This window comes from Zea mays, chromosome 2 (assembly GCF_902167145.1).
Source record: "Zea mays cultivar B73 chromosome 2, Zm-B73-REFERENCE-NAM-5.0, whole genome shotgun sequence".
Classification (NCBI taxonomy): domain Eukaryota; kingdom Viridiplantae; phylum Streptophyta; class Magnoliopsida; order Poales; family Poaceae; genus Zea; species Zea mays.
This window is the reverse complement of record NC_050097.1, coordinates 184,714,977-184,736,141: the sequence shown is the minus strand read 5'-3', so window position 1 is coordinate 184,736,141 and position 21,165 is coordinate 184,714,977. Positions and strand designations below refer to the sequence as shown.

Below are 21,165 nucleotides of genomic sequence, written 5' to 3'. Positions count from 1 at the left end.
CTCGGGGGCTAAAAGGGGGGAACCCCCTCTGCGTCGAATTTTTTCCTCGAAAAAAGATCCCTTCTGCCAGAATGTCTTTCGTGCTTTTTGACTACTTCGAAAGTGGATCCTGAAAACGGCGGAGTACACGTAAGCAGCCAAGGCTGACCGAGCCGAGGGACTCCTACGCCTCCGGGATACGGATACCTCACTCATCACCTTCTGCGATAAGTAACTCACGTTCGGATAAGTGATTCCGCGGACCGAACAAGTCTTCACGTTCGGAAGCTCTTCTGCCGGAGCGATTCTTCGAGCCTTCTTGACTGCGTCGGTGATAGAACCCCATGGACGGGTAAAAGTGCGCGTAAGCGGCAAGGCTGACCGAACCGAGGGACTCCTACGCCTCCGGGATACGGATACCTCACTCATCACCTTCCGTGAGAAGCAGCTCTCGCTCGCACAAACAATTCTGTTACCGACAAAAAAGTTCGGGTACTCGAAGCAAGAGGAAAAGAGACGCAGCTTCACAACACGGCGAGGGTGTGTTTTGGCCTCGGCAGCCGTAGGAAACACACGCTACAAGACGATCCGATCCTGCAGGCTCGGATCTTGACGCTTGAAGGGAGCGGCAGCACCCTCGGCGTCGACAACACCTTCGGCGAGGTCTGACCTGGCCTCGGACGGCGACACGGACCAAGGGTCTCCGCTCTGAACGACAACGTCATCACCAAGCCCGGGCCATCGCCGCTAGGGTCTTCTCCGAGGATCCAGCCCGAGCAGGCGGCTCGGTCGATCACCCCGGGGCCTCGGCCAGCTGTCCCCCGAGGACATCAGCCCGACCCGAGGCCTCGGCAGGTCAATTCCGGCGTCGATCCCGCTAACGGACGACCCGGCCAGGCTCCGACCGACCAGGTCTTCTTTTCGAGCCAACTCCGCCTCTGTTCGCGCGGACACCGCTACCCCTGGCCTCGGCTCATCAAAGAGCGGCCGAGGGGTTCCTTTAACTAAGCAAGGGAAGCCTCGGACAACAAGGCTGACCGAGCCGAGGGACTCCTACGCCTCCGGGATATGGATACCTCACTCGTCATCTTTACACGGGGCGACTCATGCTTGGTGAAGCGGCTCAGACAACCAACAGGCGAGTCTTAGTGCTCGAAAATGAGGAAAAAATACATACATGTTCAGGCCCCGACAGCCACAATGAACAAAAACACTGGCATTCAAAGTGCCATTACAAACGGAACTCCGGTTCCACCTCCGCAGGTACGAACAACCCCACTCGATGGGGGGGGCCTGCGGAGCAACAAAAGACTGACGGGCGGCTCGCCGTCGCCCGCTCTGGCAGCAGCAACAACGACTCCCGCTCCGGGTGGCCGAACTGCAGCAGCGAGGGCCTCAGGGCGGATGCTGCTGCAATCTTGCCCTCGCCCACGCCGACGCTCGAGGGGCGAGGACAAGTACAAAGAGCCGGAGGCCCGAAGCGCGGATGGCGGCGGTGATCCCGTCGGCAACAGGGACTTCTCGAGCCGCCTCCGCCTCGGCACCGACGACAGGGGCCGTCAGCCCTCCGGCAGATCCCCACTCAGATCCTCCCGGACGAGTGGGGCACCGACCTCCGCGCAGAGGCGCCGTACCGGTGCAAAGGCAGGACCGCCCAAGAACACGAACGCCGCCCTAGCAGCGCGCGACATCTTGGGCGGTCCTCCCGTGCACACGACGCGGCAGCCGCCTTCCGGCAGGAGGGGGCACCGGGAGCCAAGCCGACGCGTCCGACACGCTGAGGCTGACGACGCCCGCCGTCGACCAGCCCCACGTTGTCGAAGTCCGACCCGCCCGCAGGGCCAGTGGGCGCCCTCTCCCTCGAACATCGCAGGAGAGGCCGACCCACGGACCCGCACGGGAGGTAGAGCTCCGGCTCAGCCTGGCCTCCATCCCAGCGAGGATGATGAACATCCTTGAAGCTGAGGGTGGGACCAAGATCACAGCCCGGCTTGCTTCTCCCCACCCAGGGGCTGGTGGTCACCGTCTCGGGTGACCGCCGGCGGAGGGGTACAGCCGGGCTGGCTGATGAAAATCCTTGAAGCCGAACGGTGGCTGAGAGGTACCAACTCCCGTGGAGTTGCGTTCCCCCAACGACAAGGCGGAAAGACGGCGGGCACCCCCCATCTGGGGGCTTGGAAGGTGGAAAGGCGCGATGCATAAGGGAGCGCGAAGACATGGTCGCCTTCCAAGGGGGTCACCCTCCTTTAAAAGGCGACTCTCCCTACTTGCGTCCCCAGCCGTCGTGGGCTGAGTCTTCTCCAACATGCTCCAAGGCCCTCCTCCTACAGCGCGGGGGCTGGGTCCCACACGTCATGCAAGCCGGCTCGAAGCAGAAGAAGCCAAACCGCCGTGCGCGATGCGTACAACCGCCCAGCGGTTACAAGCGGCTCTCCACTTTTGCCCAGACCAGCGGGCGAAAGGGCGGGCAGCCATGCAGGCGGCATGCAACCGTGCCAAGTGGGCGCACTTCTCTGACTCCCAACACGCCCGGCATGGAGGCCCAGGCCCACGCGTCATGCAACCGGCGCACCGAATGCTTCGTGCATGCAGCTGCACCACCACTTGTGCCACCACCGCGCCTCCTCGACTGTGGAACCAATACCGCGACTCGAGGCGACCCAGCGCACGACCCAGCAGCGCCAGCCTGGCGCGACGGTCAATACGGCCAAAAATGGGCCGGCAGTAATGGCGGTGGCAGGCGGGCAGGAGCAGCGGTCAGGTCGTCAGCCAAGCCTACGTCCCATCCAGGGGCGACGAGAGAACCCTCTCTCACGGCGTGAAGACAACGCGCCCGTGTTCCGTTCCTCGAACGGCTCGCGCACGCGCAACGGCCGCCTCGCGAACCACTCGCCCCGTCGCATTAACTCCGCGGTGGGACAGGCGGCGCCTCTGGCAGGAGAAGCGGGCGACGCTTCGCCTTCGCCATAATGACCACGTCAAAAAAGGTACGCCGCGTCGTTCGATTTCGTATCCTTTTCCTTTTTTCCTCTTTCTCTCTCTTGCAACAGGGACCGAGAAAGGGGGATACCCCGAAAAGGATCCTTCCTCGTGAAGGAACCAGGCTCCGAGCCTCCCTACTGATCAGAGGTTCGAAGGCTGGCCCCTCGGAAGGGTTCGACAGCCGCCTCAGATCGCGTGGGCTCTACACCCACTACTGGTCAGAGGTTCGAAGGCCGGCCCCTCGGAAGGGTTCCACGGCCGCCTCAGGCTACTCGGGCTCCGCGCCCACTACTGATCAGGGGTTCGAAGGCTGGCCCCCGAAGGGTTCACAGCCGCCTCAGACACAGAGCGAGGGATGACCATGGGTACGTTCGATACATAACCAAGGCTCGGGCTGTGCTCCCGAGGTACCCTAGGACATTTCCGAGACCAGCGGGAACGATCTTGTAACGGAATCCCACCGGAGGAAGGCATCGAGCCCTCGGACCCCATCGCCAGGGGACCGGGTCCGGCAGATCACCCGCAGGTACTTTTGGGCGTGCCTCTGGGCCCCTAGCCAACCCCTAACGAACGGGGCACTTACGTCCACTCGGATTACCCGCTTGCAGCTCACCGGAGACACCATGTTCGGCGCCCATCGAGGGCAACATGGCGCTTTCCCCCCCCCCCTCCTCCTTGCGGAAAGGCGACGCAGGGGCGTATGTAAAAAAGTCGAGTCTGTCCCTAATTGCCCTCTCGCCCTGTGCAGAGGCTCGGGGGCTGCTCTCGCAAACCCGGCTCCGGCCGAACCGTTGACAGTGTCAACATACCAGCCCGAGAACTTGGGACCCGACCGTACACCCGGGCTACGGCCAGCTCACATGAGGGACGACCAGACCAGCCGAAGCATTACGCGAGGCATTAAGACCTCGGAGGAGTGAAACCACTCCTCCGAGGCCTCGGGGGCTACACTTGGCAGGTGCGCTCGCGCGCACCCACCAGAACAAAACGCAACCGAGAAAGGCTGGTCCCCTTGCAAAAAAGTGCGACGAAAGCCTCCAAGCGAGTGCTAACACTCCCTTCGAGGCTCGGGGGCTACTGTCAGGGACCATAATTAGGGGTACCCTCAAGGCTCCTAATTCTCAGCTGGTAACCCCCATCAGCATAAAGCTGCAAAGGCCTGATGGGTGCGATTAAGTCAGGGATCAGTCCATTCGAGGGACTCGATCACGCCTCGCCCGAGCCTAGCCTCGGACAAGGGCAGCCGACCCCGGAGGATTTCCGTCTCGCCCGAGGCCCCCCTCCAGCGGCGAACATATTTCCGGCTCGCCCGAGGCCCTGTCTTCGCCAAGAAGCAACCCTGACCAAATCGCCGCACTGACCGACCAAATCGCAGGAGCATTTAATGCAAAGGCAGCCTGACACCTTTATCCTGACGCGCGCCCCCCAGCCGACAGAGCCGAAGTGACCGCCGTCACTTTGCCGCTCCACTGACCGGCCTGACAGAAAGACAGCGCCACCTGCGCCGCTCCGACTGCGGTGCCACTTGACAGTGAGGCTGACAGGCAGTCAGGCCCGGCCGCAGGCACCATAGGAAGCTCCGCTTCACCCGACCCAGGGCTCGGACTCGGGCTAAGCCCCGGAAGACGGCGAACTCCGCTCCGCCCGACCCAGGGCTCGGACTCGGGCTAAGCCCCGGAAGACGGCGAACTCCGCTCCGCCCGACCCAGGGCTCAGACTCAGGCTAAAGTCCGGAAGACGACGAACTCCGCTCCGCCCGACCCAGGGCTCGGACTCGGGCTAAGCCCCGGAAGACGACGAACTCCGCTCCGCCCGACCCAGGGCTCGGACTCGGGCTAAGCCCCGGAAGACGACGAACTCCGCTCCGCCCGACCTAGGGCTCGGACTTGGGCTCAGCCCCGGAAGACGACGAACTCCGCTCCGCCCGCCCCAGGGCTCGGACTCCGCCCTGGCCTCAGCCGACGGTCTCCGCCTCGCCCGAACCAGGGGCTCGGACTCGACCTTGGCCACGGAAGACAGACTCGACCTCGGCTTCGGAGGAGCTTCCACATCACCCAACCTAGGGCGCAGACCAGCCACGTCAACAGGAGACGCCATCATCACCCTACCCCGAGCTGACTCGGGCCACGGGGAACAAGACCGGCGTCCCATCTGGCTCGCTCCGCCAGAAAGGCAATGATGGCGCCCCGCATACTCTGTGACGACGGCTGCTCTCAGCCCCCTTACGGAAGCAAGAGGACGTCAGCAAGGACTCAACAGCTCCGACAGCTGTCTCTCCGCCAGGCTCCAGCACTCCTCCGACGGCCACGACATCACACCAGCTGGGTGCTAAAATCTCTCCGGCTGCCACGACGGCATGTACTTAGGGCGCTAGCTCTCCTCCGCTAGACACGTAGCACTCTGCTATACCCCCCATTGTACACCTGGATCCTCTCCTTACGCCTATAAAAGGAAGGACTAGGGCCCTCTTAGAGAGGGTTGGCCGCGCGGGGACAAGGACGAGACAGGCGCTCGCTTGAAGCCGCTCGCTCCCTCTCCCGCGTGGACGCTTGTAACCCCCTACTGCAAGCGCACCCGACCTGGGCGCGGGACGAACACGAAGGCCGCGGGATTTCCACCTCTCTCACGCCTGTCTCCGGCCACCTCACTTCCCCCCTTCGCGCTCGGCCTCGCGTCGACCCATCTGGGCTGGGGCACGCGGCGACATTCACTCGTCGGCTTAGGGACCCCCCGGTCTCGAAACGCCGACACACATATTTAGGGAGAGCAATATATATTATATAGAATTGTTTAAGCTTAATTGACATATCCTTTTAATCATGTCTCTTTCCTTTGGTACATCTGCATATTTATTATCTCTTTGTGTGCCAAGGCTAAGACTAATATGTTTTCATGAGCATCTCATGTATTAAGTCTTAGATTGAAAGGGAAATGGAGTATTCGGCAAAGACATCGCTTCCACTCAACTCCAATGGTATTATCCTTCCTTGTCGGTATTCCACCAGCTCTCCAATTTGGTATAATCTTCTCTCATATATTATTTGCCAAAGGGGGAGAGAAAGTAAAAGGGCTTATATTTCACTCAAGTATCCGTTTTTGGCGTTTCATGCCAAAGGGGGAGAAAGTATTAGCCCAAAGCAAAAGGACCGCACCACCACCAATTTTCAAAATTTAATGCTAAGAAAAGGTTTTGAAATAATGAATTTTTCAATTGATATCCTAGTGTATTCAAAAGGAGGAGAAAGTAATATTTTCAAAATTGGTATCTTAAAACCCTCTTGAACACTAAGAGGAGGATTTAATTGAGGGGGAGTTTTGTTTAGTCAAAGGACAAGCATTTGAAACAGGGGAGAAAATTTCAAATCTTGAAAATGCTTCTCAAAATCTTATTCATATACCTTTGACTATTTTGCAAAAGACTTTGAAAAGAACTTCCAAAAGAATTTGCAAAAACAAAACAAATGGTGCAAGCATTGTCCAAAACATTAAATATGAAGAATGCATTCATGCAAATATTATGAAATAATAGATTGGTTTAATTCCAAGCAATCTTTGCACATATATTATGCAAACTAGTTCAATTATGCACTTATATATTTGCTTTGGTTTGTGTTGGCATCAATCACCAAAAAGGGGGAGATTGAAAGGGAAATAGGGTCAAACCTTTTCCTAATTTATTTTGGTGGTTGAATTATCCAACACAAATAATTGGACTAACTAGTTTGTTCTAGATCATACATTCTACAGGTGCCAAAGGTTCAACACAAACCAATCAAAAGAACAAGTTGGGGTCAAAAGTAAGGAGCAAAAAGGAAACCGAAGTGTGCCCTGGTCTGGCGCACCGGACAATGTCCGGTGCACCAGGGTGAACCAGCTCAAACTCTTCACCTTCGGGTTTCCCAGGCGCACCTCCTCTATAATTCACCGAACTGTTCGGTGTACCACCAGACAGTGTCCGGTGGCGCACCAGACTGTCCGGTGTGCCAGCGGAGCAACGGCTATCTGCGCGCAACGGTCGACTCTGCAAAGTGAACAGTGGAATTCAGAATGTGAGAGCAGAAGTCAGAGGGGCACCGGACTGTCTGGTGCAACACCGGACTGTCTGGTGCCGCATGAGGACAAAGCCTCCAACGGTCGACCGGCTCCGAGCCTTAACGGGAGGATGACGTGGCGGCGCACCGGACACTGTCCGGTGGCGCACCGGACTGTCTGGTGCACCCATCGCTAGCAGCCTTCTCCAACGGCTAGATTTTGGTTGGTGGCTATAAATACCACCCCAACCGGCCACTTCAAAGTGTGGGAGCCCAAGCAACATTCCAAGTCATCTAGTTGACATACTCAAGCCCTCCCAACCACATATATTCATTGATCCATCCTATACACAAGATTTAGACCACCACAACCAACACAAGTGCCACAAAAGAGAAAGCAAGAAAGAGAGAGCTACTCATTTGAGTTTAGCACTAGTGGCTTGTGAGATTCTTTGAGAAATAGTGTGTGCTACATCTTTGTGTTCATTTGCGCGTGGAGTTTTGACTCCCATTGAACTTCCTCCAAAGTTTTGGAGGCTTGTAAAAGCTAGCAAGAGACACCAAAGAGTGTGGTGGTCCTTGCGGGGTCTTAAGTGATCCTTGAGAAGAAGAAGAAGAGCTCGCCGATCTTGAGTGATCGATGGAGAGAGGGAAAGGGTTGAAAAAGACTCGTCCTTAGTGGACTCCTCAACGGGGACTAGGCCTTCGAGGGCCGAACCTCGGTAAAACAAATCACCCGTGTCTCATGTGATTATTGCTTGTGATTTGTTTGTTTGCCCTTACTCTAAGTTTTTCTTGCGCTATTCTTTGCTAATATCATTTGGTGTTGCTTCAAGTTAAATTCTCATTTAGTGAAGCAACACTACGCAAGAAAGAACTTGAGTTATTGCTCTTCTCATCTAAGCTGTCTTGCTTTATTCTCATAGACTTATTAGTAGTATTGATTTATCAATTTCGCATCATTTGAAAGCAATACTCTTTACAAGCAAGGACTTAGTTTTTCTACTCTGATATTTATCAATCTTGTTCTAACCACTAATCAACGGATCTAGTTGGGGGATAAAGTTTTAATTTTCAGCTTTCGCCTATCCACCCCCTCCTCTAGGTGACTTTCAATAAGGCCTGGACACGTGTCGGCACCGGACCCTTGCTCATGCCGGGGTCCCCCTGTTCCGGGACCTTGCTGTGGTCCGGACCTTACTCGGAGGGACCTAGGGCCCATCCGAGGGACCTGGCATGCCTTTTTTGGAGTCCCGGGCCGTAATCGAGGGTCCGGGTTGTGCGTACAGGGGTCCGGTGTTCCTCCGTGGAGGTCCGGTCCCAATGATACATCCTGGGGTGTATCATCTTTTCTTGCCACGTGGTGCCCCTAGACCTGCCCATGTGGTGGGGTCGGGTGCCATTCACCGTGCGGCTAGGAGACGTCGTACGTGTACATCATCTTTATACTGTAGTAGGGGGTACCCCTGATTCAGGGTACTGACAGTGGCCCCTGAGCCCGCCTTAGGGGAGGATACGAGCCTGCAGGTGGGGCCAAACTCTGATTGGCGATTGGCTTGCTGCTCCTGCGCGCCTGTTGATGCAATTACTACCAGCCCGCCTATGGTCACGCCGACTGCCACGCATGTTCCCACGGTTGACTGGCCCGTGACGTCCGCACTTAATGTCATTGTTGGGCCATGCGCGGGGTGCCTCGAGTCGCTGCACTGGTTTTGAAAATTTATCTTTTCAGTCTTCTGCGACGGCCCCGAGGAGACGTGGTATTGGTGCGAGCGGCAGCGTGACTTTTCCGCACCCAGTAACCAACGCGCCGGATGCATGACATGTGGGCCTAGGCCCCCATGTTGGACCGCTGGTTGCAGCGAAGCTGAGGGGGTACACAACCGCAGGGCGGTTGCATGCTTCCTGCGTGGCGGTTCGCCTTCTTGACTGCTGGTTGCAGCGAAGATGAAGGGGCGCATAACCGCGGGGCGGTTGCACGCTCTTTGTGCGGCGGTTCGCCTTCTTCGCGCTTCGGGCTAGCTTGTATGACATGTGGGGCCTGGCCCCCGTGTCATAGGATGGGTACCCTGGTGCGCATCGGGGGAGACTTTGCCCGTGACGCATCAGGGCGCGAGTGGGGAGATCTGCCTTTAAAAAGGGGTTCATCGCTCGAGTAGCAGCCATATCTTGCTTTTCTCCCACTTGTGGTGCCCTTTCGCCTTTGAGCTCTCTGCGCCCCTTTGCCTTCAAGGTTTCTGCTTTGTGTCGCCATAGTTTACCATGGCTTTGTGACTTCATCCCGAGCGCGCTCATACTGAGTGAGGGCTCAAAATGATATACCGCCTGCTTGGATGGGATGCGCCGGTATTTGTCGGGAGGACTTGTGCCGGTGTCTCTCCTCTCGGCGACCTCTCCGCCGAAGAGTTTGTGTTCTCAAACTCCCCAGTGGGTTGGCTCTGTCGATCCCATCTTTCTTCGTGCAGCTGCTAGAGGAGCTTGGCCTCCGGTCTCTACCCGTGGCGTCCTGGCTCATCTTTTAGGCGGCCATCATTGTCTACCTCCGTGGGATGTCCGTGGAGGCGACATTCCTTCCCGCTTCTTCCTCCAGCATTCAGAGGGGGGGAAGGATGATTACCAACCTCGTGGAGATGGACAGCGGGCTGAGCCACGGCCCCATCCTTCGCGGCCCCCAACTCTTTGGGGCGGGAAGCGAGCCGTGCTGCGGCTCCATTTCTTTGGCTTTGATGGCTTTGGTGCCGCCTCCAATGCTGCCTCCTGCCGCCAAGCGGGGCGTGGCTGCCCGTCCCCCGCACGGGCGATGGTCGCGTCGTGCGCAGGTCCGCCGCATCCGCAGCGTCCCCTGCATTGCCGGCCGCACTGCTCCGACGCTGTCCGGGGGGTCGTACAAGATGTCGTACGCCATGGGGGTGGCGGTCGCGTTCTTGGATGGTCTTGTCCTCACCCCCGTACGAGGACGGGAGCGAGGACCTCTTTGCACGTGCTGAGGTGACCACCGTTGTCGGCAAGCCACCGGTGCAAAGGTGGCCACCGTTGGTGGCGAGCCGTTGCAGAGGTGGTTGCCTCCGCTGGCGAGCCGCTCGGTGTGGAGGTGGTCGCTGCCGTCGGTGCTGATGTGGTTGCCTCCGCCGGCGAGCCACTCGCGGCCCTACTGGTGTAGAGTAGTCCATTCCTACAGAGTAGAAATGGAGCTAGGGCTCCGCTTGAAAGCAGGTGTAATACTTTTGATTTTTGTAAGGTACTTTTGAGTACTATTTATCAAGCAGTATTAGCACTTATCTGTGTACCACTTGTCCCTGTTGCGTGTGGTGTAACTGATTCTTCCTTGGTACCTAGCCCCCCTGGGATGTAGGCTCGATTTGTCGAGGCTGTAGACCAGCATACCTAAGAAAGAGTTGGCGATGGCCCCCAAGAGGTAACCTCGACTGGGTCCTGGGCCTGCACACAGCTTCGACTAGGGAGCATTAGTAGTACACCCATAGGACCCATCATCTGACACTAGCCATTCTTTGACACATGCTCGGGGCCTGCAGGGTCTAGTCTGGGAGGCCAAGTTGTGCGTCCGGACCCCATAGATGGTGGTTCTAGGTACTAGGACACTTGTCGCAGAGTGGTGGAGCGTGCAGGCCCACGGTACGGAACCAGGCTGAGCGGCTACACGGGCTTCGGACCACCCCAGGAGACAAATGTCCATTCTCTAGTTTCGGACCCCAGGTTGTCAGACCCACAGGACCTATAGCTCCAAATACTAGGTACCCATCACGGAGTGGTGGAGTGGGCAGGCTTTTGGGTACGGAACCAGGCTAAGCATCCACATAGGCTCCGGACCACTCCATGGAACGGGGTCCCATTCTCTAGAGCCGGCTCCCAGGCTGTCGGGTCCTCTTGCTTTCGCAGAGATGTCCTAAGCTGCAAGCCTGGCTGTTCAATTCGGATGTCATTATGTCTGATGGAAAGGGAACTGTTCGGGTGGGTTAGATAAAATAATATCTGGAAAACTGCAAGGTAAGACCATGGAGCAGTAGGATAAACTATCATAGAGGCACATCTTATGGGGTGAATCTTTTCTTTATAACCTGTCATGCATGGGTGCAGACCAACAGGCCGGGCTTATGAGGGCAGACCTCACCGGGTTGGCGTACACGTATGCGTTATCTAGTTACAAAAGGGAAACAAATTCAACCCCTCGGACTTGCTCCTATGGATAGACTTACAGAGATGTTCTAGAGGTGAGGAAGAGGTACTCTTTCAGTCATAGCGAGATAGTTACCCCCGGGTCAGCGTATTCCTGCCACCTTGAAGGGTCCTTCCCAGCTGGGGGAGAGTTGCGTAGCCCTTCTTGGTTTGGTACTTGCCGTAGGGTTAGGTCCCGACCCTGGGTTCCCATCTGCATTTGATGAGAGTGCTCGTCCTCGTGCTGTAGCCATTTCTGCATGTACTCGGAGGCCTGGACCCGTGGGGAGTCCAGGAGGGTTTTCGGGGGAAGGCAGGCTTCGGCCCCGTAGACCGGGGAGCACGGGGTCCCTCTGGGGGTCCATCTAGTTGTCCCCACCGGAGTAGGAGCCTCCAGCGAAGACATCCTTCAGGTTCCCCTCGGGTGACTGATACCCGAGGTCCCGTTCAGTCGCGGCCACCTCGCCGTCGTCGACCTTTTCTTTGCCAGGTCGGCGACGAGGTGGGGAGTCGTCTTTGGAAGACTGCTCGCGCCGCTTGCTGACACGTTTTGCGAGGTCAATGATCTCGCGACACTCTACGGCGCTGTGGCAAATGTTGGGGTGCACAGGGCATGAGCCGCTGTTACCCCTCTACGGCCGTGGGTGTTTGTTGCGGTCGCCCCGACCCCCGGTCGCGGCTGCAACGACCAGAGCGGTGGTCTGTGGCTTCTGGTAGTCGCGGTCCTTCTTCTTTTTCTTCTTGCTGTCCCGAGGGACGGCACCCGAGCCACCCGACTGGGCAGCCCCGGTCTGTGGGGCCGAGTGCCATGCACGGCCTTCGGCGGCTCTGGCGCACTTGTCGGCCAGAGCGAAGAGTGTGGGGACAGTCTCCACGTCATGTGTGGCCAACTTCTCTAGCATTTTTTCATCACGTACTCCCTATCGGAAGGCCGTGATGATGGAAGCATCAGAGATACGAGGTATAGTACCTCGCACCTTGGTGAAGCGGGAGATGAACTTCCGGAGGGTCTCCCTGGGCTCTTGCCTCACCGCATGGAGGTGGGCCTCCACGCCGTGTTGTTGGTAAGCACTGGCGAAGTTTGCAACGAACCGCGCGCAGAGCTCCTCCCAGGAGTAGACTGGCCCCGGGGTGAGGTTCATGAGCCAGGTTCGGGCAGGTCCAGACAAGGCTACATGGAAATATGTCGCCATTACAGCGGTGTTTCCACCTGTTGCCCTGATGGCGGTGATGTACACCTGCAGGAACTCCGACGGGTTCGATGTTCCGTCGTACTTTTCCGGCAGGTGCGGCCAGAACTTGGGTGGCCATGACGTCGCACGGAGATGATCCGCAAGAGCGGCGCAGCCCACACCGGCCAAGGGGACTCCCATTTGGGACCGGGTGCCCATTGGTGTCTGCGATGCAACCGCAGCGAAGTCTTCATCAAGGTTGCGACCATCGATGTTTTGGCGACACTCGCGCGCCCTTTCCAATGAGACCCGGGCATCCTCTCCCGCACGCCTGCGGTTGAGTTCTGCCCGGAGGTCATTGGTCTGTGCACCCCTTACTGAGGGCGAGCGCATAGATGCTGACGCCTCGCGTTGGCGCCGGGATGACCGCGTCCTCGACCTGGTCGAGGTAGAATGTGCCATACCGAGTAATTGGTCGACGTCGTCCCGCCATTGCTTCATGGCCCCCGGTGAGGCCATGGAGCTTGGAGGGTGTTGCAATAACTCCCTAGCTGCCGACAACGCCCCTGGAGTTGCCCTTGACGGAATCCGGGACGCTTGCGCAGCCGTGTGCTGCAGTGCGGCGTGCACAGCAGCATTGCCTGGCACTGGGCGACTGGGAACCTGCGGTGTGGAGGAAGCAGCTTCTCCCTCCACCGCAAAATCCACAGAAGTCTCGGCACGGTGCTCAATGATATGCACCATCATGCTTGGACAAGGAAAACAAGCAAAAACCTTATGCCTAGCCCCTACCTGGAGCGCTAAATGTCGGAGAGCAAATCTCCAGTGGGGTGGCGGAGTGCACCCGCCCTAAATCCTAAGATGAGGAGGGGCCTAAGCATTTTACTTGTTAGTTGAAAAAGTGGGGAGAACACAAGAACACACAAGGATTTAGAGTGGTTCGGGCCGCCGGAGCGTAACACCCTACTCCACTGTGTGATGTACTACTTGAGAGCTTGTATGAACTTGTGAGTGTCTGAGTGAGCCTAAAAGGATTGAGCCTCCCCCCGAGCTTATGTGTAACGTCGCATGCCTCCCCTTTTATAGCTGAAGGGGGCATGCACAAAGGTGATGGGCCCCGACATGTGGGCCTAGGGACATAAAGAATATAACGCTTGGAGCCACCAATGTTCGCTGCTGGGGCAATCTTCTTGTGCTCTGACGCCCGAGATCTCCGTAGTATCGGCGTGCAGGGGAAGGTTCTCGTATAAGGGATGATGAGCACAGTGCGACGCGCGGCACGGGCGCACTGTTTGACAACGGACTGGACAGGTGCGTCGTCTGCAGGATGGCCCTGACGCCGCCTGCCAGCGGAGTGGACAGGACACATTAAATGCTGAGAGGGCACATCGCCTGTCAGCATGGTGGGCAGGCGGCGCGTCCTCTCCGCAATAAATGCAGAGAGTGCGCGGCTTTAGAGGCCTTACGTTAGGCTCCGCCCGCTGGCTTATGTCACGGGCCACAAGCCACGTGGCGACAGCAGGTCTCCACCTGAGCGGGGAGCGCAAGCGCACAGGATAAGGCCTGGACACGTGTCGGCACCGGACCCTTGCTCATGCCGGGGTCCCCCCTGTTTCGGAACCTTGCTGTGGTCCGGACCTTACTCGGAGGGACCTGTGGCCCATCCGAGGGACCTGGCATGCCTTCTTGGGAGTCCCGGGCCGTAATCGGCCGGGGGTCCGAGTTGTGCGTACAGGGGTCCGGTGTTCCTCTGTGGAGGTCCGGTCCCAATGATACATCCTGGGGTGTATCATCTTTTCTCGTCACGTGGTGCCCCTAGACCTGCCCATGTGGTGGGGTCAGGTGTCGTTCACCGTGCGGCTAGGATACGTCGTACGTGTACAGCGTCTTTATACTGTAGTAGGGGTACCCCTGATTTAGGGTACCGACAATAGCCATAAGACTCCCTTTAATCACTTCCCATAAAACCTGAATAAATTCTACAGGAAACCATCTAGACCAGGCGTCTTGTTATGCTCCATTTGAAAAAGTGCTTTCTTTACCTCATGCTCTGAAAATTCCATAGTTAAAAGATGATTTCCTACCTCCGAGACCTATGGTATATCGGCGTGCAGACTTTCATCCAAATTAATTTGAGATATTTCAGGAGGACCAAATAAGCCCTTATAATAGGATGTAATGAACCTTTTCAGATTTTCATCACCCTGTACAATTTGTTCTCCATTTTGTAACTGATAAATTCTCGACTTCCTAAGACGCCCATTTGCTAAAAGTTGAAAGTACTTTGTATTAGCATCCCCTTGCAACAGATGTTTTGCTTTTGATCTTTGGTACCATTTCAACTCTTCTTCCCGAAGCAGTGAAGCGAGTCTATTGCTTAGGTACCTTTTAAGATCGAGCTCCTGTTGCGGAAGTAAACAGTGCTCAGATTTTTTTATCTAACTCATCCAACTTATCCAAAAGCTGGGACTTCTTCTTATTCATTCCAGCCACATTACGAGCCCAACCTCTAAGGTGCTGCCTCACTCTTCGAATTTTCCTCTGCCATGCTTCCATCGGCGATAGCACACCAGTCTCCTCTACCCACAACTCTTTTACCATGTCAATGAACCCATTTCGCAAGAGCCAACCAAGTTCGAATTTAAAACTATTTTGCTGACCCCAAGAACATGTGTTTCCGAAATGAAGTAAAAGAGGAGCGTGATCTGAGATTTCTCTGGGCAAAGCCACCACGGACGAATCCGGGAACTTTTGCTCCCACTCCGTCGACATTAGAACTCGATCAAGCTTTTCAAAGGTCGGCGTTACTTGGGAACTAGCCCGAGTTCTCTCAAGTTCAGCCCTTCAATTGTGGGGCTTCCTAAGGATGTTGAAAGTCACCACCAACTAAGATCGGTAAAGAAGTATGAGAACATACGTTTACCAACTCAGCAAGAAAGGAAGGTTTCAAATTAGCCTGCGCTGGACCATAGACACATACCAGAGCCCACTTGAATTCATCACTTTGAATATTTAAGTGGAACTTAACATAGAAATCGCCTTCGTCAATGGCTCCTATGTCAAACACACGTAAGTCAACACCTACCATGATTCCTCCAGACCTTCCTCTTGGCTCTTTGCAGTGCCACAAAAAAGTCTCTACCAGCACACAGATTCTTTAGGAACGGTGCTGGAAAATCCCTTCTACCAGTTTCTGAAATTGCAATGAAATCCAACCTATGCTCTCTAGACAAATCAGAGAGTAACCGGTGTTTCGCTGGGTCTCTAACCCCATTAGCGACTCTGGTGGTATCAAACTAGAGCTAAAAAGTGTGCCGATGGATTTTTCAGGTGAAATTGATCCCTAAGCATGCGCGAACGCAATGTGCTTTTATAGGGTGGTGATCCTGATCCCTGGCTGAGAGGACAGCTTGAAGATTTGTTGAGGACCGATTTAATGTATGTTAGAAACTAGTGAAGATTGACAAAAACAGACGTGGTATTTTAATATTAAAAGGAGTAGACGAACACCTTATATTTATTTAGATGAAAAAAGAACAGTGATTAGTTAGTTAGTTAGTTAGGAGGAGACTGGAAAGAGAGCAAAATGGTCTTTTAGAACACGGTCTTGGAATTTTCTGGCTACTTCAACAATCCTTTACAGTTACAGAACAAAATGGTGCAAGGATTCCAAAAGTTACAAGCAGGCAAAACATGCCAGGCACATGCTTTCGTTTCGTTTAGGGGAATAGCAAGCAGGCTTCTTCCGCCGCTACAGAGCACGTGTCGGCGGCGTGACTCCTTCAGGAGGGCATGTGGCCGGGGCCGCCTTCTGGTGCTGCCGGCGAGGCCTCGCTGACGTCGAGGATCTCGACGCGGCGGTTGGTCCGCTTCCTGATCTTGATGGCCACGTCCTGCGGGCTGAAGGCGGCGCCGCACACGACGACCCGGCCGTGCTTCTTGTCGATCAGGTGGCTCTCCAGCCCTGCAAGAAGTCCAGAAGGAAAAAGGTCAAGAGATGTCTCGGAGACCGAGGCCGAGGTCGAGGTCGAGGTCTCAGCTGGAGTGTTGTTTACCTTCCATCTGGAGGAGCGCCCTCCTGATCCGCTGGTAGCACCCGTTGCAGTCGATGCTCATCCTCAGGGTCATGATGCAGTAGGGCTGCTGCTGAGTACATGGTACGCGTCACTGCCTCTCGATGTTTTCAGCTCTCGAAAACCATTTTGCGAGGACTGACTGGCAGAACGTAATAGAACACTCACCCTGTAGTAGTCCATGGAGACTGGTCGAGGAGCGTCGTGCGTCGAGATGACGACGACGAAAGCGGTATCCACTGGTCTGAGGCAGGCAAGCGAGGTGCAGAGTGTGAAATGGGCGGCAGAGTGTGAAAAGGAAGGGATTAGCGTGCGAGCTGTGGCTTGAGAGTTGAGACTACTTGAGAGCACGATTCTTTTATGGCCACTTCTTCACTCGAGTGATTCATTCCCGTGTGGGCTCCATCGATGTGCTCTCTGGGAATCAGATTCTGGGGCACCAGTGGGCAGAGGGCCTGCGTATATGCTTTACACATTGTGATGAATAGAAACTGCTGTGCGAGAGAATGAAAAAGAGGTACCATATCCTTTATTGCTTTTGATATTTATACAAAGGAAAGGGACACTAAAGGAGTGGCCAAAAGACACGTCCGTACAAGGGGATCGTGCAGGGGCACGTCCCTTGGAGAAATGCCGGTTAGAAAAGCAGTCAACAACTGCTTACTTTTCGTAACACTCCCCCTTAAGCAGTTGTCCATTATGTATATTCTCCCTTGAAACCTGTAAGCAAAAAAAGGTGGTTTGTGATAATACACTGTGTAATACTCCAGAAAAACCCAGTGGGAAAATTTGGAGAAAATCAACAGTATATGGTATGTCTTTGGTGTCTCTATCGAAAAACCCTGATGGGAAAAATCAAGAGACTGACATATGCTTGTGTTGACATTGCCTCATTAAAAACCTAACATGAGAAAACATGGTAGTAAAACTCATATAGGAAAAGAGTACAATGTGATGTCAGTATTAGATTAATCAAGAGATACTCCCCCTGATGCAAGCAAATCTCTAAGTCGACGCATACCAATACCCTTAACACATATCCGAAATGTGGAATAAGGTAGCGACTTAGTGAATAAGTCTGCGAGGTTGTCACAAGACTTAGTTTGCATGACCTTAATCTCACCACTCTGTTGAAGTTGATGAGGGTAGAATAACTTGGGGGAGATATGTTTGGTAACATTGCTCTTGATATAACCTTGTTGCATCTGAGCAACACAAGCTGCATTATCTTCATAGATAATGGTGGGTGATTCAATGGGATGAATCCCACATGATGATTGAATGTGATTAATCACCCTTCGAAGCCAGACACATTCACGTGAGGCTTCATACAAGGCAATAATCTCTGAATGATTAGTGGATGTTGTTACTAGAGTTTGCTTGGATGACTTCCAAGAAATAGCAGTTCCACCATTCAGAAATACAAACCCAGTTTGAGACCTACCATTGTGGGGGTCTGAAAGGTAACCAGCATCTGTGTACCCTACAAGGCTAGGATCTTGATTTCTTCCGTAGAATAGACCGAGATCTGTCGTGCCATGGAGGTATCGAAGAATATTTTTGACTCCAGTCCAATGGCGTTTGGTAGGGGATGCACTATATCTAGCAAGTAAATTTACCGCAAAGGCAATATCGGGCCTTGTATTGTTTGCTAGATACATAAGTGCTCCAATTGCACTAAGATATGGGTACTCAGGACCCAAAATTTCTTCTCCTTCGTCTCGTGGTCGAAAAGGATCCTTATCCCTTTCTAAGGTACGGACGATCATAGGAGTCTTAGACGGATATGCTTTATCCATAGTGAATTTACTCAATACTTTCTGCGCATAAGCAGACTGATGAATGAGAATGCCCGTGGGAAGGTGCTCAAGTTGCAAACCCAAGCAAAATTTGGTTTTACCCAAATCCTTCATCTCAAATTCCGTTTTTAAAAGATTGCGTGCCTCATCAATATCACGTTTATGGCCGATGATGTTCAAGTCATCCACATATACTGATATGATGCAGAAACCTGTAGAAGATTTCTTTATAAAGACACATGGGCAATCATCACTGTTAGAATAACCCTTATTCATAAGGAATTCCTTCAGTCGGTTGTACCACATTCTCCCTGACTGTTTTAAGCCATATAGAGATTTGGTGAGTTTGACACAAAACATGTTACGATTTTTGCCATTATTCGGTACAGGTATTCCATCAGGAACCTTCATGTATATGTCCGAATCTAGTGACCCATAAAGATATGCGGTCACGACGTCCATCAACTGCAGAAGTAGACGTTTTTGTACTGCCAATGAAATTAAATATCGGAAGGTTATTCCATTCATAACAGGAGAATATGTCTCATTGTAATCAATTCCTGGTCTCTGGGTAAACCCTTGAGCAACTAATCTCGCTTTATATCTCACAACCTCATTGTTCTCATTCCGTTTCCGGGTGAAAACCCATTTGAATCCAACAGGATGGATTCTAGGAGGTGTAGGTATCACAGAGGTGAATACCTTTCTTTTTGCTAGTGAGGATAATTCAGAGTTAATTGCTTCCTTCCATTTGATCCAGTCCGAGCGTTGTTGACACTCTGCCATGGATTTAGGATCTGGGTCAGATAGAAGGTTACCAGCTATGATTGATGAGAAACATGAATTTATGACCGTAGTTTTACGATCATACAATTCTCCAGAACTAGTATAATTAATGGAAATCTCTTGTACCCCATGAAAGTCTTCTTGATTTACAGGAAGAGTAGATATGGGGTGTTCCGATGTACCAGCAACATCTGAATTGTGCACATGAGTGCTGGTTTGTGGATGTACAGTATCCACTTGGTGTCCATCAACTGGTGGTTGACTTTCTTTTACTGATTTGGAGGATCGAATGTTCCTCTCTTTCCTTTGACGCTTAGTAGAAGCATTATCCTGCTTAGCAGCCCTCACCCTCTTCGGTTGAGAAGATGGTTGAATGGTTTTTTGTGGTACCTCCACTCGACTCGGCGCATTAACAGCAGGATTCAAGGATTTTGTGACACCATTATAGTCAGTAAACGCATCAGGCAGATTGTTAGCAAAGTGTTGCAATTCTATAATTTTCTGAACTTGAAGCTCAGATTCCTGGGTTCGAGGATCTGAGGACAGGATGGATTTGTCATCCCAATTGATTTCCTGGCATTCATTAGGATACTTGAATTCTCCCCCTAATGCCGGGAAATGGTCCTCGTTAAAGATGCAATCAGCGAAACGAGCTGTGTACAAATCCCCTGTAAGGGGCTCTAGGTATTTGATGATCGATGGGGATTGATATCCCACATAGATGCCCAATTTCCTATGAGGTCCCATAGCTGTTCGTTGAGGCGGTGATACAGGGGTGTAGACCGCACATCCAAATTTCCGCAGATGGGATATATTTGGAGGGTTTCCTCGAACCAGATGCAACGGAGATGTTGTATGATATGCAGTTGGGCGAAGTTGAATAAGATCAGCAGCGTGTAAAACTGCATGACCCCAACAGGATGTAGGTAAATTGCATTCATGAAGTAAAGGTCTTGCGATAAGTTTGATCCTCTTAATAAGAGATTCAGCTAAACCATTTTGAGTATGTACATAAGGCACAGAATGTTCAATGTGTATTCCTTGGGCCATACAATAATCATTGAATGCTCTAGAAGAGAATTCAGCCGCATTATCTAGGCGGATTTTCTGGATTTTATGTTCAGGATAATGTGCTTTCAATCGAATGACTTGCGTCATGATTTTAGCAAAAGCATGGTTACGTGTAGACAGAAGGCACACGTGTGACCATCGTGTAGATGCGTCAATTAATACCATGAAATATCTGAACGGTCCAGATAATGGTTGTATGGGTCCACAAATGTCACCTTGAATTCGTTCAAGGAACTTGAGTGGTTCAGCGTGAATCTTAAGAGGAGATGGTCTTAAGATTAGCTTTCCCGTTGCACATGATGTACATATAAAATCAGATGGTTTAGGAAATTTGGCAGACTTTAAATCATGACCGATGCAATTACCTGTGATTTTCCGCATCATCCCTATTCCAGGGTGACCAAGGCGTGCATGCCAGGTCTTGAATGAATCTACATTCTGAAAAATCACTTTGTACGTAACATGAGGTACTGGTTTTATGTATGTGTAGTACAATCCGGATGGAAGTGAAGGTATTCTTTCCAGAATGTTAGTGCCATATTCAGAAGGTTTGGAAATGAGGAGAAATTCCTCATTGTTTTCTGTATGAGTAGAAATATGTAAACCACTTTTCCGAATATCTCGAAAACTCAGAAGGGTACGAGTTGAATCGGGATACAATAAAGCATCCTCGATAGTGACTTGTGTACCCATAGGGAGCGTAATAGTCGCTCGTCCAGAGCCAACTATTTTCGCATCGCGCCCAGCGATTGTCAAGATATTTCCTGACCTCTTTGTGAGAGTTTGGAAATATTTTGTTTCCCGAAGAATAGAGTTGGTGGTACCACTGTCTACAAGGCATAATTCTTCCTCCATTGGATTGACTTCCGCATAATCCGACTGTTTTTCTTTTGATGAAGAACTCCTTGCCTCCGCTGTTCTTGTTTTGGCCTCTTTTCTCCTTTGTAAAGCAAGTGCTGATAACGTGTGATGAATAGAAACTGTTGTGCGAGAGAATGAAAAAGGGGTACCATATCCTTTATTGCTTTTGATATTTATACAAAGGAAAGGGACACTAAAGGAGTGGCCAAAAGCCACGTCCGTACAAGGGGATCGTGCA

At 53.0% G+C, this 21,165-nt stretch overlaps 1 protein-coding gene across 2 annotated transcripts; it reads right to left on the bottom strand.

Annotated features, from left to right (window-relative positions):
- Positions 1–15,914: 15,914 nt before the first annotated feature.
- Positions 15,915–16,846, bottom strand: LOC103647414 (uncharacterized). 2 transcript variants are annotated; one of them, XM_008671952.4, is made up of 3 exons: positions 16,579–16,846; positions 16,393–16,483; positions 15,915–16,301 (listed from the first exon to the last, which is right to left on the bottom strand). In XM_008671952.4, exons 1-3 carry the CDS (start codon positions 16,591–16,593, stop codon positions 16,120–16,122), a joined length of 288 nt encoding a protein of 95 aa, XP_008670174.1. In that variant the 5' UTR covers positions 16,594–16,846; the 3' UTR covers positions 15,915–16,119. The 2 variants fall into 2 exon arrangements, with proteins under 2 accessions (XP_008670174.1, XP_008670175.1); XM_008671953.4 differs by having other exon boundaries at positions 16,393–16,480; positions 16,579–16,759.
- Between the last annotated feature and the right edge of the window lie 4,319 nt (positions 16,847–21,165).